The 26,593-nt window shown below is 37.4% G+C and overlaps 1 protein-coding gene across 6 annotated transcripts; it reads right to left on the minus strand.

Moving 5' to 3' along the window:
- Window positions 1–242: 242 nt before the first annotated feature.
- LOC101156270 (myotonin-protein kinase) lies at window positions 243–25,486 on the minus strand. Of its 6 annotated transcripts, none has more exons than XM_020708831.1 (16): window positions 24,967–25,076; window positions 18,311–18,356; window positions 10,771–10,862; window positions 8,969–9,052; window positions 8,699–8,817; window positions 8,467–8,615; window positions 8,287–8,380; window positions 7,505–7,702; window positions 7,072–7,320; window positions 6,087–6,166; window positions 5,918–6,011; window positions 5,674–5,816; window positions 5,217–5,308; window positions 2,978–3,081; window positions 2,696–2,770; window positions 243–950 (listed from the first exon to the last, which is right to left on the minus strand). In XM_020708831.1, the coding sequence occupies exons 4-16, from the start codon at window positions 8,991–8,993 to the stop codon at window positions 876–878; spliced, it is 1,497 nt and encodes a 498-aa protein (XP_020564490.1). In that variant the 5' UTR covers window positions 8,994–9,052; window positions 10,771–10,862; window positions 18,311–18,356; window positions 24,967–25,076; the 3' UTR covers window positions 243–875. The 6 variants fall into 6 exon arrangements, with proteins under 6 accessions (XP_020564490.1, XP_020564488.1, XP_020564487.1 ...); XM_020708829.1 differs by having other exon boundaries at window positions 8,699–8,794; window positions 24,967–25,070; XM_020708828.2 differs by lacking the exon at window positions 18,311–18,356 and having other exon boundaries at window positions 8,699–8,794; window positions 24,967–25,486.
- Window positions 25,487–26,593: the final 1,107 nt, after the last annotated feature.

Genomic DNA, 26,593 nt, shown 5'->3' on the forward strand with positions numbered 1-26,593 from the left:
TTATATCAAACAGTGGTGCAGCGGTAGGGCGGGCGTCCCATGATCATAAGGTTGCAGGTTCGGTTCCCGCCATGAGTCGAAGTGTCCTTGGGCAAGACACTGAACCCTACCTTGCGTTTGGCAGCGGAGCCAGCACCAGTGTATGAATGGGTCTGTGACTGGGTGAATGGGTATGTGACTGTAAAGCGCTTTGTCCTTGTAGGAAGAAAGGCGCTATACAAGTATACGCCATTTACCATTACTCAGATTACTTTTATTTATAACACATTAATTTAATATAAAAAATACATTTAGTTAAAAAAACACATATTGTAGTATTTGACACATTCTGAATACTACTGAAGGCACAGCAAACAAGCCCATGCGTGTGCTTCAAATGTAAAAACCACTCATAGGTATGGATGCCTGATTCTGAGGAAAAAAACTATTTATCATCACTATATACACCAATATGGTCTAAGATGCATGGTCTTTCCCCATGTCACTTAATAATCCTTCAGAAATGTCTTATATCAAACAGTAAAACTGCTGACTTTTTTTCTTTTTTAATTTAAAATATATTAGAATATCATCTGCATATAGGTGTGTTTTTGATAACCAGGCAAAGTGAAGTCCTGATGGGCAACTCTTTCACCTAACAGTTGGAACTTTTCATCTTTAAGGTTCCCAGATTCTTCATTAAAGATCTCCCAGAGCTGGGACTTCCCAAAAAACGGTTTTCTTGCTACGTCTTCACTTCATCTCATTAGTAGCAGCATACAGAGGTCTGACATGGGTGGAGCGGGGGCTCAGTCATTTGTTCCATTAAGGAGGTGCAACAGTTGTGATGCAGCACAGTCGGGGTTCAGTCTGTTGATCTTCTTGAAAGTTTGTCTCTACCAAACTTGGAAATCTCCCCCTTCAGCACATACCAGCAAATAGGATTCACTTCTCATCTGTGGCAGACGAACCTGCAGGAGAAAAAAAAGTGAGATTTAAAAATCAAAAACTTATAAAGTTGATCAAATGTGTTTAATGGACGTTATGAGTGAGGATGGTTAAAGAAGATTTGCTAGAATTTCAGAAAAAGATAGACTACTGAGGGGTTTCGCTGTCCAACCATCAATCCATCCTGGTATTGACCATGCAAAAATGTTAAATTAACCTCTGTCATGTGTTTGTTTTGGTTTTGGGTAAAATCAGTAACTTTTGAATTAACTCCACATAGAAATGCTGTTATTGACCACAGGGCCTTCTTCTATTGCTGTTTATTAAAATAATTGAACTTAAGAGGAACATGTGTTTTCCCAAAAATAAGAAAAAAGTCAGACTTTTTTCTCTGGAAAAATGAAAAGAGGAAATAAAAGATTTTTATTTGTCAATTGTCTGAATGCAAAAAACATCCGAAATTGCAGCTGAATCCTCCATCTGTTCACACGTTTGCTGCAGGATCAACCTTTGCGTTTACTGCTCTGCACCAGAGTTTAAATTAGTTTAATCAATGGCTGGTGAAGAACAAACATTTGATTTAAAAAAAAAGCTGACTCTTTGGACATGATTTTTTGTCTCTTTATCAGAAAGTGTATCCCTTTTCTCAAATAGTAAATATATTAAAAAGCTTTTCAACAGTATTATTTTGTAAATTTTCCATTTTTGCAGTTGTCAAGTGAATGAATGTGTTCTCAAAATATTCAGAAAAGGTTTAAGAATGTCAAATCTAGGACAATGTTCACACTGCCCTTGGCAACACATGTTGGCAACACTTCCAATGAATAGTCTGTGTAAATGTGCGTAAATGCAAAACTGTTGCGTTCTTCGTTCGTGTAGCTACATAATCATCCACAACCGTTTTCAGGCTTATCGTACAAAATGCACAGCCATTGGACCAGGTTGAACTTTGACCAATCATGGACTAGATTTGGTAGTGATGTACGGATGGCGTCCCTTCCATTTCACAGAAGTGCCAAGTATTTGAAAAAAATTGATAAAATTCTATGACACCAAGTCTTTTATCAATCGGGATAGAACTGTGAAAGAAAAAGGCTGGAAGTAGATTCTTGAGATCTGCACCACTTCCATATTTTGCACCAAACCTCCATAGGTGGCAGATATGCGTAGGTTTCGGGTAGCGACGGTTTAGTATTAACACCATGTGCTGAAAGCTCATTCAAGACTGTGCGTGTTCGTCACATACCCAGTGTGAACGTGGCTTAATGGTGGGAGGAGTTTTCAAAATGTGGAAAATGGGAAAATGTACCAAATCTAAATAAATAAAACGTAAACCTGTTTACGTTTTATTTACGTGGCAAAATGTGTTTTCAGAAGTAAAAATACAACCTGCTTTTCTGGAATTTGGGAGGCTGAAAGATAACCTTCACTTTGAATATAAAGCATTTCAATCCTGTATGTAACATATGAGTTTGTTTTTCATTTGTCCATTTTTCTCAGGCATCTGACTTTTATTTGTTCAGATGGAAGGAGCATCCACTATTTGTTTTATTTTACTTAAATAACACTGCAGCAGTTTTTTCCCCTATTAAAAACACAAAATGTTGTTTTAAAAACTGCGATTTATTCAAAAACAAAAGATTTTTCCCTAAAAAATGCCCATTAAGACAGATTTTTATAATACACCTCCATTTATCTATCTAGAATGTTCTCAAAACAAAGTGATTTGTTAGATGTCAATACACTCAGTTGAGTTGGGGGTTCCTACCCTGTGGAACAGAACCAGATGTCGGTGGATGTGAGTCACCAGGGGGTACTGACAGACTGGGGGTGACCTCTCCGTCTGCAACACATTCAGGTTAGAGCATTGTATGATGTTCAAGATGAGTTGCAATGTTGAATGTCCTCAAAAACAGCAGCGAATCTAGCCTTGACACCAAACACAGCAACTGCAAACATTCTACAGAGCCCTTTAAAAGTGGGACAGGTGCACATTCCGTTTACATGTTGTGTTAGACAGAAAAAAAAAGTGGTTTAGAAGTGAGCTTACATCCTCCGATGCATCCAGACAGCGGGAAGACAGAGCAAGAGATGCTTGGCAGAAACACAGCTCTACGATCGGTAAAAAGAGAGGAGCATCAGCAGGGAGCACTTCTGGTTAATTGGAAGCAAAAACACACAAACGGAAAAAATGTCTGTGATGATGAAGATGATGGTGGACTGTGTGAAAAGAGGGACAGACTGTGGAGAGACGATAATACAGAAGACGATGTCTTTACTTCTGAGACAACAGAAGCTTGATATTTATTCTAGAGCATCAGAGGGGTTTAAAATACTTATGACATCAATGATGAACACTAAAGTTCATGCATACCAGGACCATTTTCAGAGAGATGCAGTGATTTACTGCTCTACTTCCAATATTACCAGAGGGAGCTGAGTTTGTGAGTCAGTGGGGTCGACTGGAGGACACGCTTATGGAACTTCATTTTCCTCACAAACTGTCGTTTGTGAAAGATTTGACTGTAAAAAGTTATGATCTGGACTTTTAACTGACTGCCTTAGTTACATGTAGCCGAATGGGTGAACCCTGTATGGGGACTGCAGGTTTTTTTGGTTGTCCATGCCCGTTTTGTGTCGTTGACAGGGGCTGCTGCATCTTAAAGAAAAGCAGGTGTGTCTTGCAGTTCCCTTGAGGCTCATCCGGCCACCTCAAGGATTGTTGCATGTGTGGTAGGTGTAGTGTAAAGTATTCTCAAGGCTAACATAAGTTACACACACTTATTGTCAGAAGTTAGAACTCTGTCTTCCCCTATGATCATCGGGGGGAGCCGTCCACATAGTTCTAGCAACACTACCGCTCCCAGCCACCCCAGCGCACACTTCCTGCATGCCGCAGCATCTGACTCTCATTCAATCAACAACAGCATACTTAAGCTCTGCACTGAGCCTCACTCAATGAGAAGTATAGTTTGTGTCACTGCCTTCCTTACCAAGCTAGTTATATTTGGCCCTAATCCTCTGTCTCCTGTGTCTGACTCTGTTTGCCTGATGCCTGCCCCGACTCTCACCTGGACTCTGACTACCCTGTCTCTCCTCGGATGGTCTTATGCCTGCCTGACCCTGATTTAGCTTTGTGGACTTTTAGCTGAGCTAATAAACCTGCTGCATTTGGATCCAGTCGCCTGCCTGTTCCTAATTGTGACACTTGTGACGTGAAGGCGATGCTGTCGTACCGTGCCCTTATGTCACTCTATAGTTGTTAGCAAGGTGCGAGTCTTTGGTCCTTCCTGACCGAACACAAATGTTGCATGCACTGGGTGTGCACGTGATACCTAAGTGCCAGTAAGACGCAAACACTAATCATGTCAAATTCTGAATGTCAAATGAACGGCACCATTGGGTTAGTCCTTGACTTGAGAATCTGGGGGGAATGAAAAATCTGTACGACATATCTGCTTCGCCCTTACTTACGATCTTTCGCCCGTAGCATGCGCGTAGAAAAAAAAAACGTGCATGATCATTTTCCCTGTACCGGTTGACTGAACAGTCTGCAACCTTGATGTTTTGTACGCACCACCTGTGTGCTTCTTACAGGTTTGCCCATATTTTGCCGTATTCACCTGTAAGGGCAGATGTGACTAAGGCCTCATGCAGCTGAGTAAAGCTTAAAGTTGCAGTAATTATCAGAACATGATTGAGACTGTGAGGACTCTAGACCTACAGGGATTATTAGTTTTGCCCTAAGATTTTTCTAAAAACGAGGCAAAAAAACTAAAACTCCCCAAAAATGTCCAATTACCAGTTCTTCATTAAAAACTATATCATCTTCCTGGATGTGATGATCAGATTTGGCTTTCTTAGACCATGGAACTTAATTTTATTTTTTTTATTCCCTTTTTACTGTAAAAACAGAAATTAAGATTGTTTTCTAATCTAACTTAGATTTTCATGAGATATGTAGCAGCTAAATGATTTTCAATCATTTCTTTCTGTCCATGAATGTTCCTCAAAGACTCCAAAAAATATTTTTAGCTAAATTAAATATTTTATACATTTACTATTTAAAAACTGTTGTCAATCCCACTGGAAACGAACAACTGAACGATTGACCGAACTAACGAACTAACTAAAATATTCTTGTTAATTGTCTGCAGGTCTAAAATACAAAAAATGTGAGATACAAAAATACAAAAGCAAATAGTTAAAGCAAATGTCAAATCAAAAAGTAAACATTTCTTTTTTTCCTCATATTTGGTTGATTTTCATCATTTTTGATTTGATTGTACCCTTCTCAGCCCTCCAGATGAGTTTCTCCTCTTTCAAACTTGCTGTCTCTTTTTCCAAATCGAGGCATCTTCTCTTTACTTCATTTAACTCTCTGTTGGGAAAAGAAAGATCTCGTCTTCAGCTAAGTAAAGTGATGCAAACTTTACTTTTCTATTGGAAGTTCAGGTTTTCTTGGATTATGAACCTTATTTTTGTGGAAGAGGATTAGAGCCACGGATTAAAAAAAAAATAATTAAAAAGCGAAAAAGATTTCTGACTCAGAATTCAGAGATTTAAGTCAGAATTCTGAGATTAAAATCAAAATTCTGAGAAAAAAATCTCATAATTCTCTTTGGCCTTTATTTATTTCTCCATGGCTCTAATCTTCTTCCATACATTTTGACGTAATTTTTTTCATTATTAATTTGTTGTACTTTTAAATGAAAAATTCAAATATTGAATTAGGATTGCGGATACCTCTGCAGGCGTTCATTAAGTTCTGACACTTGGTTCACCTCCTTCTCCTCCTCAGAGATGTCTGTGGTGCAGCTTTGCTCCACCGTAGGTGGAAGCTCCGTTAGCATAGACGAGTTGTCAGGTAGATTGTGTCCCACCTGACTCTAAATTCACATCAGATCATGAACTCAGAGGAGAACACACAGGCCTCCATCATTATGTAAAGTCCCACATGTTCACCCTTCACCAAACGGTAAAGACTCACCGTTTTCTCCAGTGTAAACTGTTTCTCACAGTTCCTGTGCATTTGGTCAGTCTGCATCATGATGTCTTGTCCAGAGTCTCGGGTCTCTGCTTGGCTATAAAAAAAAAATCATAATTAGAAATGACAATATCTGGAAATGATCTACCCATGCCTTGAAGAGTCATTTGACCTGATGGTGTTGTAGGAGTATCCAATGAAAGCCAGGTGTACTCCTATTGGGGCTGTGTTCATAACATCAGACAGCGTTTCCTGAGTAAAGATGAATTACCAAAGGTGGGTATTAGTATCAGTCAGTATTAGAGAGTTGCGTTTAGTTAAGTAACTTTACTCTGAACTCCTGAAAACAGATTAAGATTGAAAAACTTTTCATAATTTTTTTGGTATGTAATAATAATGATATTCTTACTCAACTACAATGCGCTGTATCTGTTAAGTTACTTTTTGAAGTTCTTTTAAGCATTTGTGTTGTTTTTGGGATCCGCTATCATTTTGATGCACAACAAAAATCAGAATATTGTCAAATAGAGGGCTAATTGAAGACACACTCCGATGAAAAATGTGTTTTTGGCATTTTTAACATGTTCTTGTGGCATTTGTCTGATCATGGAGGGCATATATAAAGAAAATTAAGCTGAAAATTGCATTTCAGAGTATTTATTCAGTCCCACCCAGGACTCCTGCTTCTCTGCAAAAACGATGTGCTAGAAGACGACAGGTTTTTAAATACGTTGCCTAAAAACAGGCAGAATAAGGCCACTGTGATCGCTTCAAAAATGTATTAACAGATGGTGGGACTTTACATAATTCTAACGTGATATGTGGGCTGTATATGTGATGTAAAAGTTAAACATTGGTGGTACATGCATGAAAAGTCCGTTAGACATACGTCAAACGGTTGAGGAAAGCCACAAATTTGTGTATGCACGCGCCATTGTGTACGATTTATGTGATAGATACAACATAAAATATGCATAAATGGTGTAATTGTCATCCGCCCAAACAACTCAAAACCGAAAAGACCCGTCGGCCGAAACAACCTGAAGGACATCGACGAACGCAAGAAACATTTATAAATTACTTATGAATTACATGAAAATGGAAAATGTGCAAAATGTACATGGTGGCTGTGTGTGTCACAGCCTTTAGGTTGCTACCATGTCAGAAAGGCATTCTTCTACAAGGTCAAAGTTGGAAGTGTCGGTTGGATTGGAGACTTCAGGCAGGAAGGGAGCAGGACGGTCATGCAGGGAGTCCCAGTCCACACCGTGGAAAAACAGGTGACTCTTGAAGTCACTGGAGCCTTTTCGGCCCAGACGGGTCTCCCTCTCGCAGATCAATCCAGAGATCAGGGAGCAAGCCTTCTCTGAAACGGTGCCATTGGAAGGTGGAAACTCAAAATATTCCTGAAATACAGGAAATGAATCTGTCATGTTTATTTAACAGGAGAGCCTGTATTGACACCATGACAATGTGACTGCCTCAGTACTTCCTCCTTCATCTAGGTTTTCTCTGCTCTACTTCCTCTGAAAGGTTCACATATTTTCCATTATCATAGCTTACAATAATGTAATCTCTCAGTTTATGTACCTGAAAGTTGATAATCTTGGCATAGGTTTCAGAGATGGACTCTGAATAAAATGGTGTTATCCCCAGCAGCATTTCATAAGCGCTGATGCCTAGAGCCCACCAGTCACATTCCAGACCATAGCCTTCGCCTCTTTGCACCGTCCTTAAGATCTCTGGAGACAAATAGTCAGGAGTCCCAACAGCTACGGATGAGTGTATCTGTTGAAACAAATCAATAGTATTTAGTTTGTCATCATTTTTGGACATTATCATGTATAAATGTATCTGTACTTAATGCCTTGATGCCTGAATTAAAAAAAAATCCTTATGATTTGGTTTTCTGTAAAAGCTAAGTTAACCCATGAACCCAAACCAATTTTTCCTTAAAGGAAAATGATGTGTCATGTGGAGACCATGCGGCCCACAGAACACATTCATGATGTTTTTTTCTGCTCTTCTGATGTCACCATGGGTTCTTATGGGTTAAGTTAAGTTAAGTTTGGAGCTGAAGTGGTTTGATGCAAATTTGCATAGATAGTTGTCAAGTAGTTATGTTTTAAAAAATGTCTGTTTTTAACCCTTGTGCTATCTTAGATGACCCCACCCTTCCATTGACATGTTCTCCCTACCATGACAAAGGTGGATAAAGGTGGAAAGATTTCATGGAATCCATGGACACCAGTGAAGATCACAAATCATTTAAGAAAAAAGGTTCAGAGCACTGTCTAGTGGGTCTAGATGACCCAACTCCCAATGGTAAAGTGCCTAGGATAGCACAAAGGTTAACCACAAAACGCCCTTACCATTCCATCCTCTTGGAGCCTCAGACAGGAGCCAAAGTCTCCCAGTCTAATATGTCCGTTAGCTGCCAGTAAAATGTTGTCAGGTTTGATATCTCTGTTTGAACAAAAGGGAAGTTTTTGTTATCGTGGAGATTGAGGTAACAACGACATTTAATTACATAATTTAGCAAATTCATGTACCTGTGTACATAACCCAACCTGTGCACAGAATCAACAGCCAGAACCATCTGAGCCAGGTAGAACTGAGCCATGGCTTCAGGTATCCGATCTCCAAATTTACTGAGCAGAGTGAGGAGGTCTCCGCCTGGATAATAATCCATGGCCAAATACTGATTGAGAGGTTTGAGAATAGGTGAGAAAAACATAAAAAATGGAAGAATTTATGGACATGATGCAAACATTGTGACATTACCAAATAGTTATCGTCTTGGAAAGCGTAGTGCAGTTCTGTGATCCAACGTTTGTCGCCCCTCAGCAGAACCTCCCGTTCCTCCTGGTAGCATGCTGTCTGTGTACAACAAACAAAGACAACTGGAAAAAATTTGAGTTCAAAGACAGGTGACTGGAAAGGTACAAAATGGAAACAACTGTAGTTTTTCTATAAATTTCATAACATAATTCTCATTTTTATTGTTTCTAAAAATATTTTCTACGTTAGCAGTGATTTATGTTACAATAATACCTCCCCTCGTCTCAATAAGTTCCATTTATTCATAATCTTCAGAGCGTACACTTGATTTGTCCTTTGCATCCTCGCTACAGCAACCTGTTCAAAGAAATACAAGTTTATCAGAAAACAAAATACTACAAAAACTGTAAAAAGTCCTGCCACAAAGCAACAAACACAAACAAAACCAATCATTTAAATCTTACTGATAAAGACTAACGCAAACATAAATGTCAGAGTTTGCTGTCATCAGAGGAAGCTGTTTTGAGCAATGAACATTGAAATGTCTTCTCCATTTGAGAACACAACTTCTGTTTTCCTAAATTGTTTTTATTAATATCTACTAGTTCTCAGTTAGCGAAATTCTGACCAAAGTAAAATTAATATTCAGATGAAAACATAAAAACAGACATGAACCAAACTAAGAAAAGGAGGTAAAAAACTTTTCAAACTTAAAGAAATATGTTTGATCTGGTTGGATAAAGAAGAAAAAAACATTGCTTATTTTATATCAACTAACATAAAAATCCTATTTTATATGGTTAAAAATAAAACTTTACTTAACATTTCTAATTTCAACAAAACATCTTTTCCCTGGATAACTAATATTGCTGTCCATTTTTGTTTCACTGGTCATGCTATGTTGGGGTTGCGAGGGGCTGTCAGCTAGAGGGGTGCGTGTAAACAGCTCAGTTATAGGTATGGGAAGGGGGGGTGGGGTTGCTCTGTGCCAACAGTCCCGCCCACAACTCAGAGGTGAATTTCTAATGAGCTCCTGCCGCTCTGCAGAAACTAAACGTCCTAGAAAACCACACAGGTTTTTTGATTTTCAGCTAAAAATCGGGAAAACAGTAATCTTAAGACCACTGGGAACGCTTTCAAAAAAGATCAAAAGATGTTGGGAGTGATGCTTCAACGTCCAAAAAGTAACCACAGATGAAGGAATGAAAGCAAACATCTACAACTAAGAAGCACTTTGATTGAGCTGGTAAATCTCTTGAATAAAAATCTGGTGCAGCCAAATGCTTATCTTATAATTTGGTCTATAGATCCTAATTTCTTTGTCTCTGTAAAGATAAATCGAGATGCATTCAGCAAAATCTTTAGGAAAGAGCTCCTAAAATCTGTCCTAATTGACGAGAACACAGTTTTAAAGGTCTGTTTAGTATAGAAACACAGATTTACCGTGACTCTAAACATCACTTGGAGCTTTTTACTTTTTTTTTTTACAGAGCAAAGCTCCTTACTTCTAAAATTACAAGGGTGTATCATCACAACCAACCTGTCAGAAAAAGAGGCAGATCACCAAAAGTACTCAACCGGTAATGGAAGATATTTATCACAGACGGCTGTGAGCGCCATGGCAACCATTTGAATGTTTGCGTGAAGGACACAAACACGAAGGTAAGGAGTGAAAGGCATCAAGGTGAGCAAAATGACCAACCAGAAAACAGAAGTAGGAAAGAAGAAGACAACAAACGACAGGAAGCTGAACATAAAACACAAATGGCGGAACTTACAAAAACAATGTGAGATTAGTGGAGGCTTTTTCCTAATGTAACACTGTTTAAACCTTGAATCACACAAACCATGTGTTTCTTTAGGCTTGTTTTAGAAGGGGTTCACTTTTGGATCTGAATCTATCACATGTTCTCCAAAAAATAAGGAAATCTCTGGAAATAAATGGAATTTTCACTAGTAACAATAAGAACTTGAGTAATAAGTGAGATTTACACAGTAGATGAAAACATAGCAGTTTGGTGATGTATAAACCCCCCACCCCAAAGCATGGTTTCCTAAAAATGAGCTTCACTTACTTCACTGAAAGTGCCTCGACCAATCACCTTCAGGATGTGGAAGTCCTCTCTTTTAAGGCTCATCCTCCTAACCCCCCTCACAAGAGGTTCAGCTGTGAGTGAGCGAGAGCAGAGAGACACATGGAGCTATAATACAGGAGGTACATGTCAAGAAAGTCAGAGAAAAGAAAAGAGGTTGAAGCCATTGACTAGATATGAGAGCTGGACTGAGTGAGAGTGATGTCAGCCGTAGAAAACGGCTTATTTCCAGCTCCAATAAAATGAATTCATTTTTCCCCCCTAAATTCATGTTGGAGCCAGACGATATCAGTTAGCAGTAATTGGGCCAAATCAGTCCGAGTCAGCGTTTCTATGGTAACCAGTCTCAATAATGAGCTTGTTGGAAGTCCACACCCCTGTCACTTGATAGTGGGCTCAGGAAAAGCTGTCAATCAAACGTTTCAAATGTTTGTCATGTGGACCCCTGGGTGCCACATTCTTGTTTTGAGGCATCTGATTGGTCTGTTTTTAACTTGAATAACTTAAAAATATCCTGGAAAAGAATTAGGATTAGCAAGAATCTGTCAGAGAAGGTAGTAGAGCAAACATGACACATGCAATAACTGAGAAACAGCTGTCTATTTCTCTGAAGTCTGTGGGATTTTGGCTTCTTTGAGCTTCCTTTGTGGAACACTCAGTCCACTTCTCCTATACAGTCAATGATTGATGCTTTAATTAGATTAAAGGTGGAAGTCTGTAAAGACACCTAAATAGAATCGTACCTTTACATACTTTTTCACCTCTCTCATGTCTTGATTTTTCATTTTATTCTATTACACACAGATGAAGTCCCTTCACCCTCCACAGCTGTCATAATTATTTTCTGAGGGGGGCATTTATTGTAGAGAATTACTTAATTAAAACCATTAATGTACCTTTGTGGAGAAAAGCTACTTAATAACAATGAGAAGTAAAAAATAATATGTCTCAGACAGAACCATAGATACTTTCCCATTATGGACCTTTTCTTTTCCGGTCCTACAATTCTGCTTTATTTAAAGAGTAAAACATGGGATTCCAGTGGGTACCATGGATGCTAACAAAGGTAGGCGCAGTTACTGAAACACTTAAGTACATTTACACATGGAGAAAAAGCTCTTGAGTCCAACATAAACACCTGCACACTGGCTGTTTAAAATAGGCTCTGTCATTAAGTTTGGTTTGATATGCAATGAGGGATGGTGAGGTGGGAACTTTAAACGGGATTTACTGAGAGAAGGGAACTTACAGCTTTAGACAAAATAGGCTAAATTAAAAGTTTGGGTAACACTTTATATTAAGATTCTTAACAAGCTTTGTTAACACATTAACAAGCATTATAAATGAATTTATAGGGTGTTAGTAAGACATTTATTAGTACAATAAGTCTTATAAGGTTTATTAAATTACTTAGTTAACACATTTACAAGCATTATTATTAGGATGTTTTCAAGATGCTAATGATGCACTTACTGATATTATAGGTGCCTAACAAATGTGTCAGTGTTAATAAGCTTAATAAGATTTATTAACAACCTTTGTTAACAAATTAAGAAGTATTATTATTGTTTGGGGTTCTAGTAAGACATTTATTAGCATTATAGACGCCTGACACAAGCCTAAGTGTTCATAAGCTTAATAAGTTTTTTTAACTAACGTAACAAATTATTAGGCTTTATTAATGTGTCAGATGCTAGTAAGATATTTATTAGCATTATAAATGTCTTGCAAATACCTGAAAGTGTTAATAAGATTTATTAACATCTAAAGTCAGACCATTGTCTTCTAAATCCATATTACTAAACTGCTTATAAGCTTTACAAATGTATTAATTAACTTTGTTAATAGTTTATTAATTGTTTTGCAGCACCTCAACTAAAGTGAGGACGGTTTTTACCACAAAAAACCACAAAGCATAAAGATTGTAAAAAGAACTTTATGACATTTAAACAGACTAAACATACACAAATCTTTCTGTGAAAGATATATAATAATTTAATTCAGACAAATATTTTTTTTTAAAAAACATATAGACTGGTGTTGGATGACTCTAGCATCATAGCTATAAGGATAAAGTATTAGCATCTATCCTGAGTGAAACATTCATTGCAAATCCCATCACCAGCAGACAATTCTCTGCATTTAATGCCAACTGCATTCAACCACTGTTCAAAGTCCACAAGAAAGTTGCACAAGCCAGTAATTTTTGAAGACCGAAGACATTAATAGATAGATAGATAGATAGATAGATAGATAGATAGATAGATAGATAGATAGATAGATAGATAGATAGATAGATAGATAGATAGATAGATAGATAGATAGATAGATAGATAGATAGATAGATAGATAGATAGATAGATAGATAGATAGATAGATAGATAGATAGATAGATAGATAGATAGATAGATAGATAGATAGATAGATAGATAGATAGATAGATAGACAGACAACTTTATTTATCCATTTGGGAGGTTCCCGCATGGAAATTGACATCTCCATCGCATACAGCACTGATTGACATACATATAGGAAAAAGGAAAAAGCAGCACAGTGACTAGAAAAATGAGGAAGATTAGAACAGTGAAAAACAATTTAAATATCTGCAAACAGTATATGCAAAAAAAAAAAAAAAAAAAAACCTACAGGAGCCATGCTAAAGCTAACACGCTAAAGACCGACCCAATGAGTTATATCACTAGAGGAGACACGCCCGCTTTAGAAGCCTGCCCTACGGTGGCGGAGCGCAACGCCATCTTGGTGAAGTCGACGACGCCCACATGACATTGATTTCTATTGATTTTAGTGGTGTCTAAGTAGCTTTTATAAACTGTATATATTTTTAGATTTAAATATATTTATACATATAAATAAATATATTATATTTTATGTATATAAAATATACATAGATATATATATACATCATTTGTTGTTGTTAAAGAAGAGAAACAGTCAGCCTTAAAAGCTCAAATTTCAATGAAATTGTTGCAGGACTTCTTACGAATAAAACAATTATTAGAAAGAATTTTTAAAATTAATTTCTAAACATTTAGAAGTTTTAGACCTCTTTGACATGTAATTTAAATTATTTAGAAAAACCCAACAATAAGTCAATAATAATAATAATAATAATAATAATAATAATAATAAATCATTAGTAAGTCAATACAAACAATAAATAACAATAAATAAAGAATAAGTCAGTAAATAAGAATAAAAATAATGATATTATTATTATTTTTATGATTATTATTTTAATACTAATAATACTACTAATAATACTACTACTACTACTACTACTACTACTACTACTACTACTACTACTACTACTACTACTACTACTACTACTACTACTAATAATAATAATAATAATAATAATAATAATAATAATCAAAAGAAGTCCAAAAGTGAACATCAGATTTACCCGAAAAAAAACCAGTCTGGCCTCTCATCAAAATCTGTTTCCACAAATGTTTTGAACAGCCAGACTGTGTTGCTATTTGGTAACCACAGTGATCCATCTGGGTTAACTCTTTTGATAGAAAAGGCCCACTTTTTCCGACTTTTAGACATCATGCAGCATGTTGATAATAGCCCTGCAGCATCATGCATGTCAACATGTGTTCTTTTAATAAAGCCCCTGCAGCCTTAAAAGAAAAAAAATTAAAATACTTACCTGTGAAATGATACACCTACCTCCTTATTGGACTCATTTATCTGATTTTGGCAGTTGAAACCCGCACAATGAACTGGCATTTTGCAAAAAATGTGTTCAAATGCATGCACTGCAGCAGTAACTTGACCTCACCAAGATGGCGGTGCTCCCCTCCCATGAGGAACCACGTGATGTCTCCTCTAGTGATATAACTCATTGGACAGACCGGTACAGAATCAAAGATGGGCGGGGCTTTTTTCGTCACCTGTGTTGCTGATGAGTTTGATTGACAGATTCATTAGCCAATGGTGACATTGGTTAACCTGCCCATCTTTGATTCCTTTCAGAATCAGAGATGGGCAGGTTAGCGTGTTAGCTTTAGCATGGCTCCTGTAGGTTTAATGTCTTCGGTCTTCAAAAATTACTGGATTGTGCAACTTTTTAGTGGACTTTAAAGCAAGGCAACAGTGGTTGAATGCAGTTGGCATTGAATGCAGAGAATTGTCTCCTGGTGATGGGATTTGCAATGAATGTTTCACTCAGGATAGATGCTAATACTTTATCCTTATTATTAGCTATGATGCTAGTCATCCAACACCAGTATATATGTTTTTAATTTTTTTTGTCTGAATTAAATTATTATATATCTTTTACAGAACAATTTGTGTATGTTTAGTCTGTTTAAATGTTATAAAGTTCTTTTTACAATCTTTATGCTTTGAGGTTTTTTGTGGTAAAAACCGTCCTCACTTTAGTTGAGGTGCTGCAAAACAATTAATAAACTATTAACAAAGTTAATTAATACATTTGTAAAGCTTATAAGCAGTTTAGTAATATGGATTTAGAAGACAATGGTCTGACTTTAGATGTTAATAAATCTTATTAACACTTTCAGGTATTTGCAAGACATCTATAATGCTAATAAATATCTTACTAGAACCCCAAACAATAATAATACTTCTTAATTTGTTAACAAAGGTTGTTAATAAATCTTATTAAGCTTATTAACACTGACAAATTTGTTAGGCACCTATAATATCAGTAAATGCATCAATACCATTTTTAAAACATCCTAATAATAATGCTTGTAAATGTATTAACTAAGTAATTTAATAAACCTTATAAGACTTATTGTACTAATAAATGTCTTAATAACACCCTATTATTCATTTATAATGCTTGTTAATGTGTTAACAGAGCTTGTTAAGGAATCTTAATATGAAGTGTTACCAAAGTTTGAGCTTTTCAGAATAATTGTCAGTTTAAACCACATAGGGAGAAGACCAAAATGTGTTATAAGCTTATTTATTTTCAAAGACCCACTCCACTGAAAATTGTGTTTTTAATATGTTCTAGCAATTTTCCCATGACGGACAACATATATTAAAGAATTTAGGATAAAAATTCCATTTCTGTGTTTTTCTTATTCAAATTGTGGATCAAGAGCAGGAGCAGATAAAAAAAGCTCAGGTTTGTGATGCAGCAACTGCCATGGGCAGACCAGAGTCTCCCTGCTCCCCTTCTATTCTAGATCCTCCACTTGCAGAGAAATATACCATTAAAATCTTTATTTTCCTTGTCTGGCTCAAAACTACATAGCTAGATAGCTCTGATATTGCTCCGCGATATTTTGCGACACTAATGTAAGCTTGGGGTTGTGAGGAGCCGTGAGCTAGTGGGAGAGAGTCTACGTAAACACAGGAATGCTGGGATATCAACGTAGAGCTACGTCTGTGCCAACAGTCCTGCTGCCCACAACCCATGGGCGAATTTCTAATTAGCTCTTGTGCTGCAGAAAATATGTCTTAAAAACAACACAGGCTTTTTGATTTTTGCTAAGAACTGTTGGAGTCGGACTTTAACAGGTCAGACTTCCATGAAGGCAAGATAACAAAGCCGTAAATCTGGGGAATGTTGCTGACAACAGCTTGGAAGAGAGCCAGGGCATTTAATAAGCCAAAGTGTACAAGTACACATGAAGGTTACGTCTTATTCAGTTTGAACAGTTTTAAGAACCGGTAGGCAAGAAATGTTTTATCGCACCCTGTAAAAACAGCCAGTTCAGTCGTCTGTGTGTCTCAGAGTTTATCACATCTTATATGAAAAGGGTTTTCATTATTCACCTCAGACCTGTAATATATTCTGCATCTTCAGTCATTGATTGGAACTGACTGACTAATAAGCCAAGAAGCTGATGCAGGATACTGGATTGTTGGTAAAAGGCCAATAACTTAAATTGGACACTTTGCTTGTCTTTGCCTCTTCTCATTTCCTCCATTCATTATCGTCTAAACCTGCTAAATCACCTATGGGGTCCCAGGGTTGCTGGAGCCAATCCCGGGCACTGTTGGGCGAAGCTGGGGTCCAAGCTGGATGGTTTGCCCAGTCCATCGCAGGGTCACAACACACACACACTCCCATAGGGACAACTGATGCTACATACACTCCGCCCCTGGCAATGCCCATTCAAGTGTCCACTTCCAATAAAACGTCTATGGAAACGCATGTTTACACGATTCAGGCTTTCCCTTGTTCAAGCATAGGAAGTTCTTACGGCTGTTTTCAGACTCCACATACAAAACGTGTGGCCATTGAACGCGCTATACAAGTTGAATCTTGACCAATAAGGGATTTGGATTTCCAATCTCAGAGTGTATCTAGTTTATCTTGTAAACTCAGATATGATGATGAGCCTGATGACGTTTGAGTCCTTTTTTTAAATAAAGGCAAACCAAGTCCACTCTCCTGATGTGATGCTAATCCATATCCATGATTGGAAGGATGCTAAAGCCATGGATCAAACCATTTCTGTTTTGTGGCCAAATCGTAAGATTTGGACTGTTTTGACATTTTGCACCAAGAATTTTTAAACTTTAGGTGGCGGACATGCGCTGGTCAACAGTAGAAAAAATAGTGGAAGAAGCCCCTCCCTGCCCATTAAGTGTGAACACCATGAGCAAAGAGCGTGTTCTTGAATGTGCGTCAAATGCCCAGTTTGTACGAAGCTTATGAGTCATCAGTTAACCTAAGAAGCCTGTTTTGGACTGTGGGAGGAAACAAGGATGCCTGAAATAACCCACACATACATGAAGATAGCATGCAAACTCCACACAAAAAAATCCAAGAGAGGATTTAAACCCTCACCGTGAAACGAGGGTGCTAACCACTCCTTCACTGTGCCGCCTTCATCTGCTCTATTTGCACATTGTTATGTGTAATTAGCCACCATGAAGCATTTAATATAGTTCCATCAAAATATCTAAAAATTATATAGTTGGTAATTTCTTGTGTTCATGAATGCACATTTCACGTATTTTTTACCTTCTTCTGGCATTTAGAATAAAGACGGAATTTGAATTATAAAAAAAAAAGATTCAAAAACACATAGTGGATAATTTCTTTGTATATTAACATTTGGCATGACTAAATGTGAAAGGAACGAATTACTGACAGAGGAAAATAAAAAAATCCAAGAATATGAAAATTATCTAAGTGTTATATAACTTTAAAAAAAAAAGCCTCACAACAAACTTGAAATTAAATACAAAAGATGTGTTAAGGTAAAGGGAGAGTAGATCAAAACTGCTGAGTCATGTCTACCTTTTACTGTTTAATCTCTTTTCAGCAACAGAGGACAGCTGTCTTGCTGACAAATTCAGCGGCTGTTGCTGACGTTGTTTTTCCCCTCTTGCAGCTGTTGTACAGTTAAACTCAGCATTAGCAACACTGCAGATGCTAGCATGCAAGTTATACTTGGAACAATACGACGAACCAACAAAGCAGTAATGTGACTGAGGCTTCCAGCCGCTCAGACCACTAATATCAGACCAAACGGTAGAGGAAAACGATGCATTTAATAGTATCTACCTTTTTTGTATCCATTAAAATGATTGTTTGGTGATTGGATGCCACACTGTAAAATGAAAAAGAGCAAAAAAAAATGTAAACCTTGGTTGTATGATAGCTCTGATGGAATAATGTGGACAAAGGAAAAATGCTACAAGAGTTGGCTGAGAGTTTACTGCTTGTTGCCACTTTCAGGGGCTGTTTTTATATTTGATCATTTTAAATTAAATGAGTCCATGCTGTTAAAATTATTTAACAAATACATTAAAATTAGATAAAGTTTAATTTAAAAAACAATTAAAGTAGAGACATAAGTAAGTCAGAAAAGTTTGTAGTTTTTGAGAGTTTTGCGGAAAACTTTGAAATGAAATGAAATGAAATTTATGAGAAAAAAATGTTTTTAAGTGACATTGATACATTTTTTGTTTTCTACTAAGAGTTAGTGCAAAAATGCTAGTTAAATATGCTAATTTGCAGTTTTTTTCCTTTGATATTTTCTCTCCAAAGCCGTGACAGCACTTATACTAATAGATATAAATACGTAAAACATGATGAATAGCTGATATCTTAGTTTTTTCGCCAACTGCAATAGGGATTGTTTGTTTGTGAAGGATGGTAAAAAAAACTCCCTTTTTTTGTGTCTTGTAAATGTGCTCTAACAGAAAACTTGCCATTACTCTTGATATTTGCTGTAAACAGTCAGTTTTGAGGCTGTGCTATAGAAGAAATGAAAAGCGGGATTTATTTGTTAGGAGTTCCTCTAAATATTTACTCCTCCTCAGTACTTCTTACTGACTTCTCCTGCTAGCTGAACCATGTAAGGACTGACCAGACCTCCAAGCAGTCCAGACACAGACAAGCATGGAGGGAATTCTACATGCAACCTACCAGGACAGAATTTAGTGCAACTCATTTCAGTTCACTGTTACAGCAGCATTTATGGATTGTTTACCACCCAAATAAATGCTTTAATGCCGCAATAAAATAATCTTCTTATAAATGTTGTTCTTAAAAAAAAAACTCTACGTATATTCAAGATTTTACTTGATTATTTACTTAGTACATTATGAATTGAGAGCCGTTTACTTCCCAAATGTTTTTGGGACTATAAAGGCTATCGGCTGGATAGCTCAGTTGGTTAAGTGCAGGATTGGCACATGGGAAATCGGGGTTTGATTCCAAGGATGCAACGAGCTTCATCTGATGTGGGTCCTTGGACAAGACCCTTTACTTTACTGCCTAACAATGTAGCCACAATGGAGCCCAAGTCTGGGCAACCCTGTGCCAGTCCCCAGCCCAGATAAAATACAGAGTTGTGTCACAAAGGGCAAAAAAATCTCCACCAAAACACCTGTTTAAATCAGTGAAAGCTGATTCACTGTGGTGCCAACTAATGTGGCACTGTGGTGCCAAAGGATATGCCAAAAAGTGAACAACAGAAACATTGCTGATATTGACTGCTGTTGAGTGAACTACCATGAAATTAAGGATACACTCACAACAGGCTCTTTGTGATCATCTTTAAAGACAGACTCAGATGAACATCGTGTTTTTAACATGTTCTTGTTGCATTTTCTCATGAAGGGGGACATTCATTAAGAAAATTACGTTTAAAATAGCATTTCTGAGTATTTCTTGATTCATATCGTGAGTCAGGATCAGAAAAAAAACGCTCTTTGGAAAAAGCTTGTAGCAGTGACATGGGGGCTATATTGGACAAGCCACAAGCTTCCCGCTCCGCTTCATTCTGATGCATCCACCTGCAGACAAATAGATCCATGTATCTCTTTGTTTTCCCATCTGAGCTGGAATCTGTGGAAGAGTGTAGTGGAAGCGAGTGTAAACAGATGGACAATGTGAAATAGATGTGGGCTTACTCGGGGCCAACAGCTCTGCCAAAAACCCAGATGCAGATTTCTAATGAACTGCTGCCACTTTGCAAAAACCAAGTCCTAGAAAACAACCCAAGTTGTTTGGATTTTGCCTAAAAATGGCATAACTATAAAGACCACTTGGAACGCTTTTACAATAGATTTAAAGATGATCGGTTTGGGACTTTAAGGTACAAGACTTTTGAAAAAACCCTGGTTTTCTGTGCCTGAATGTACTCAAATGCCAAATGTTATAATTTCTTAAAGGACCTCTAGAAGCTGGTCTCAGAAGAAACTTTAACATAACTGTAAAGTCCAACTCTACATTAAAATCTGCCCATTTTTGAAACATAGGGTATATTCAGACTGAAAAAGTGTTGATCCGGACAGTGTCTGTTGATTTGGTCGAGTTAACATCGAGTTGCTGAACATTGCATTTGATCTGTATTCAGACTGCTGTCTACCGGAAATTTCAGTTTAAAACTACAGCTTGTAAACAAAAGCACGTAACTAAAGACCTGTTCAGTCATTGTCCAGGAATTAATTTGGGCGAAGCAAAGCAACGACCGGAAGAAAACCCACGCTCTCCGGCCCTTGTTAGGATAGTTCACTTATTCAATCTTTATACTTCGCAGACCAATTTTGAACGTCTGTATCAACGTCAGGTACAACACTTTTTACTTGCTGCTTTGATACGACAGATGCATGTTTCAAGGCGGTTACTGAGGAGACGACCATTTAGAAGGTCCGCTGATAACTGTTGACATATAGAGTATCGGGAGAACAGTGTGAGAAGCAATGTGTGTCACTTTAATAATTTTTTAAACAAGCCTGATGGGTTTGGTTCCATTGTTTTGCTCCAAGCATGGAGGCTCCACAGACTGAGAAATCTCAGAGCGAACCTAAGCCCAGTCCGACTGGAAACAAACCGAGACCACTTCAAATATGGGTCAGAGAGCGGTTCCTGTTCCCCGAACCTGGGTCCATTCGGACTGAATGTTTGTTCCGGATTACCGGGGATGACGACCTCTGGTTCACTCTAAGCTAACTAAATGTGTCCAGTATGAATGCAACTATAGAAAAGGTGGGTGTAGTGAACTAAGCATGGTGGCACCACTGCAAATTTTCTTTTTATTGTTCAGAATCCCACAGATGACATCAGAGATGACCAGTTCATCTAATTCATGTTCACGGTTTGACTTTAAAAGTCTTGTTCTATATCTTCAACAGCTACCAGTAATCTGCTTCATCACCAGTGAAGATGTTCAGGTTGAAACTGTATACAACAATCCACGGAAACGCAGCCGTTAAATTTAGAATTGTGCTATTTTTACAACCATCTGCTTGCATGACACACAGAATACCTCCCTTAGTCACACAAGCCAGTAATGCATACTTTTCACATGAATGAGGGTAAACAGAAGAAATGACGAATTATAATTTTAAGAAATGCAGTGTTTGTGTTTAGAGTATTATTATGACTACTGATTCTACATTTAAAGACTTTATGAAGTCTGGGGCAAGTTTATTGCCTCATCTGTGTAATATACCTCTGATTTCAGGAGGTCGGGGTTATATTACTCTGTAGTTCAAATAACAGTAGAACTGCTGCTTTTTTATGACCTCAGTTGTTTTTCTGTCACTTTCAGATGCACAAACTGTTCACATAAGCATGTGGTGCAACCAGAGCCTATACTCAGAGCAATACCTGTTATGTTTTTGAGGTAAATATGCCAATATGTTGTTACATATGTATGATTTTCAGGGTTTAAAGGCAAAACTTCAAATTTGGTTACTTGCTAATATAACTTAAACCTCCTAAAATAGGTTTATTTTGAACTGTACTTTTTCGTTGGGATAAAGTTCAAGACTTCTGATGTCAGGAAATCCTTTACTTTGGTGAGCCAAACATTCCACGGTATTGCAAGCTTTGTTTGTCCCAGCTGACCTGTCCAGGGTGTACCCTGCCTTTGTCCAACAGTAGCTGGGATAGGCTCCAGCAACCCTGTGACCCTAAATTTAGCGGATTTAGAACATGGTTGTCTCAGCTTTTATCTGATGAAATTCCTAAAAGTATCTGCTGTGCTGCTTTTGGAAAGTACAGTATTCCCTCATTTATTGCAGGGGTTACACTCTAAAAATAATTCATGAAAAGCGTGATCCGATAAATATGATTAGAAATTATTTAAGGTTATATTTTTACTCTTTTTTTGGGGGTTTAACCTTTCGAAGTTCAAAGCTTCGCAGAAAAATAAGTCCTGTTTTATAGAATGAAAACAAAGATCTGCTTGGGTTTGAAGTCTTATGTAAGATGTGGAACACATTCCATACAGGAGACAGCATGGAGGAGATTGAATGATGAAGTCAACAGCCAATCAGGATGCAGAACACCGTGCACTTTTAAAGAAAAAGAAAACATACAAAATTGTACTTAAATGAAAATCAGCTAAACAGCAAAACCATCATTGGTGAACTGAGATACAGCGAGGGAACACTGTAATGGCCTTATCAGGAAGTTTGCTTTTATTCAGACAAATGGCAGATTCATTTTAGATATGAGAGAGCATTGAATGCAGTTTATTTTCTTCTTTGTAAAAAGAAAAAGTTTTTGTTTTCTTTGATCTGGGAGTGGTCTAAGTCAGTGTTTTTCAACCAGTGTGCCGCGGCACACTAGTGTGCCGTGGGAGATGGTCAAGTGTGCCGTTGAAAATTGCCCTCATTAACTGATCTAAAAGCAATTACCATCTCCAGGAAATCAGCTCTTTGTTCATCCAAACAGGCCCTGATAAAACAATGAGAAGTTAAGAATATGAAAAATCATAAAATTATTTTTTCTTTGTGTTTATATGATTATATTAAAAACATTTTAATAAGAATAACGGGATACCGCGATTTGGCTGCAGCTATAACTGTGTGAGAAAAAGTCCCGGCCCTTTAACTGTCTCCACCAATCATTCTTGAAGGCTTAATCACATGTCATCAGTCTGACCAATCAGAAGTAGTTAAAGTATTCACTTCCTTGTTTCGATTTAGCGCAAAAACGTCTCTCTGTTCTAACAAAAATACCAGCTAAAGCTCGTCTTTAGCGGTGTAGCTTTCCACAGAATCTGGTATCAGACAGGAACAAGTGAACAAAACCATGAAGCTCAAAGACGCTGGTCTTTCTGCGGTCGGCGGATTAAGGGCACTACATCTCCCATGATGCAGTAAAGTGACTGTCTTAGCGCACAATGAGTCTCTCCTCTTAACGTCTTAAAACAACGAACACACATCAAATAGTTTTTGAATCTTTTGACTTAATTTTTAATACATCTTTTAGAAAAAACAGCTGCAGCTTCCAGCGTTTTCTGTAACAATTATCACAAAAATGCATGTGAGATTGCAGAGCGGCTGTAGATCAATACAGACTGAGCTTTTTCTTTTTTTTTATTTATCTATTTTTTTGGATGCTGGTGTGCCGCGGGATTTTTGTCAAGGTTAAAGTGTGCCGTGGCTCAAAAAAGGTTGAAAAACACTGGTCTAAGTGGACACAAGAATTCCTTAATGACACCCTGTGTGGCATCTGTGTTTATGCAGTGTTACAATTTTCCTTTCAACTATACGGTAAAAGATAAACCTGATTCATTTTTAGACAAAACAGAAATGCAGCAAATGTGTCTGTGTTTCCCCACTGTATTACACAGGTCAAACCAAATGTTTGTTAAGGATGAACATAAATGCAGGCATTATATGTACATCTTCAACAAAAACAAAAATATGTGTATACTTTTTTTTATGGGGGCATAGAGCTACTTTTATAGGCATCAACTGTCAGCAGTTATATCACATAATGTGTGATATAACTGCAAAAGACGGGATTATATCTGACAATCTGTGGCATGTCTGATATCACATAATCCTATAATCAAACTAAATCCATTAAAATTGAAAAGAATAAAGGCATAAATAGTTTAATTTGTCTTTAAATAATAATTTTGATATTTTTTTTGAAAACGTTATTTAAAACCTAAATTGGGGTTTGTTTTAGATGTGAAACAGAGACACTTGTCAAATAGGAAATGTTGTGTTTATTCACAACAAACAATCCTACTGACGTTTAAAAAAACAGAGAAAAAACCCATCAGCATCCCAAACAGTGGGGTAAACTCAAGTCAACACAAACAGCAACTGCAGTGACTAAAGCAGCAGGGATGCTGGTTCTATGAGGAATCTGCAGTTTAGTGTTTGATCATGTTCCCCATAAATCACACTGGTTAAGGTTGATGATCATCCACATCTGTGTTCATTTCTGCTAATTACTCCTCAGTCTATTTAAGTGTTTGTTTTTCAGTTCTTCCTTGTTAGGTTCTCTCCTTTGTTACCGGTTTTGTTTCTCTGTAGGTTTTGTCATGTTGATCTTTTAAATGTTAAAGTTTCTGCCACCATCTCCTCCATTTCCTGACAATTTAAAGCTGTAAAGCAGGTGATCAGGTGGACACAATCTGGACTAAATTCTTGCCCATTTATCATGCAAGGAAGTGTAACCATTTCTGATTTTATTATAAGTTGCATTGAAAAGAATAGTCATTATGTACCTTTGCAAATTTGTTGGAAAAATTAAGTGACTTTAGGTGCATTTTACATAAAAGCAAAGCATTTTAAAACATTTTATTTGGTATGTGAATGTGTGTAATAGGATTCATGACAGAAAAGGTTTTTTAGAGTAAAATTGATCCATAAAAATACTCAAATCCTGTATTAGGTGTTATATTTCATTTTTTTTGGGGGGGAAAGTATAAATATGTGGGAAAAAGGAAAAATACTCACCCCACTGCAGAAAACCAGAAACATAATTCTCCCTTGAGAATGGTGATGAGTGGAACTCCTGATAGACACCAATGAGCAGGTCCAATAGTGTCTGGAGTCCCGCAGGTCCTGAGATCTGGGAACTCTCCACCAGGTCAGATGAACCAACATCAGGGTTTAAGGACATGATGCCAGGACTGTGCGTCTCTTCTGTTTGTTTTAGCTAAAACCGGTGGTCCATTGTTTGCAAGAGTCCAAAACCAGTTTCTGTCCTCCCTCTGTGTCCTCACATGCCCCGTGCCACCCCAGCAGGCCTCATAGCAGCAAACACAGTCAGTGAGTGCCCACTTCACTTACCGCGTCCTTTTATTTGTCTGTTCCGCAAACATGAAGTTCTCCTTTACATCCCCCTTTTGCAGTTAATGATCTCTTTTCTTCCCCTTTCTACCCGCTATCTGCCCCCCTCCTACCTCTCCAGTGCTTCCATCTGTGGAGCCTGCTCCACTCTGGCCTCAATCTCGAGACCTTTTTTGGTGATTGGGTCTCCCTCTGCCTCTGTTTTAAAACAGCCTCTGCTTAAAGCAGCTGCAACAGTGAAACCTGTTGGAGAAGCATCGTCAAAACATGTGTTTTTCCTTTTTTTGGGCAGTGTTTTCTTTTCTACCTTTAATGATTTCTTCTGTTTTTTGACAAATAGAGAATGTTGCTTTAGTAAATCAGTTTGCTCAGTAAGTCTGCTTGCAGACTCTGTTTTGTATACAATATCAACGCCATTGTTTGGGTTTTACACAAGAAGCTCCAGAAGAACCACTTCTATTTTTAGTAATCCTTCACTTTCATTTTCAAGATTTGATGCAAATTTGGTGATGATAACAAACAATGGAGCCATATTTAAAAGGTGTTGAAATTCTCAACGACCACTATAATAAAAAGTCTGATTCGACTCCAAAACGTATTAGTGTAGTTCTGGGCAGTTTCCTTTAAGAGGGATCTTCCGTTGAGCTCCAGATGGAGGAAGATTATTAGTGATCTTGTATTTCTTCCATTTTCTAATAAGTGCTTGAACAGTTGATCTCTTCTGAAGAAACTGTTTGCTTAATGTAGATATCATTCATTCCAGTCTTGTTCAGGGGTACATTCTTGTCTCTGGTGTCCTTCGACAGCTCTTAGGTCTTGGTGCAGAGGCTGCAGTCTGACTGTTCAAGGGTGTGGACAGGTGTCTTTCATACAGATAACCAGTTCAAACAGGTGACATGTATGCAGGTAACAAGTGGAGGATAGAAGAGCTTCTTGAAGGAGAAGTAACAGATTTGTGAGGGATTGAATTCCTATTTTCTGCACCATCATACAAATAATTCCTGAAATCTTTTTTTTTACACTGTGTCTCTTCCAATTGAAGTGTATCAATGACAGACAGCCCTCTCATCTTTTATATCTGGACTTGCAAAATCGGTGACAACACAATTTTGCCTCACTGCATTTGGCATTTGGAGATATTTTTGATTTTAGACTAAAGTCAGTTTTGGAACCAAATTATAGACATTGTAAAAATACACTGCATTATTAGGGTTTAAATAGAAACGTAGTTGTTTGTTTGTCAAGCCACCTAGTGGTTACACTGTGAATTGAGCTAACCTTAGCAAATATC

This window comes from Oryzias latipes, chromosome 14 (genome assembly GCF_002234675.1).
Source record: "Oryzias latipes chromosome 14, ASM223467v1".
NCBI lineage: Eukaryota > Metazoa > Chordata > Actinopteri > Beloniformes > Adrianichthyidae > Oryzias > Oryzias latipes.

Excerpts from the sequence above, each read along its gene's own strand:
- LOC101156270 (XM_020708828.2), bottom strand. The coding sequence starts at position 25,132 with ATGTCCTTAAACCCTGATGTTGGTTCATCTGACCTGGTGGAGAGTTCC. Across the intron at positions 10,863-24,966 it reads TTCTGGTTTTCTGCAGTGGG|CTGAACCTCTTGTGAGGGGG; the intron begins GTGAGTATTTTT and ends GCTCACTCACAG. Across the intron at positions 951-2,695 it reads ATCTGGTTCTGTTCCACAGG|GTTCGTCTGCCACAGATGAG; the intron begins GTAGGAACCCCC and ends TTTCTCCTGCAG.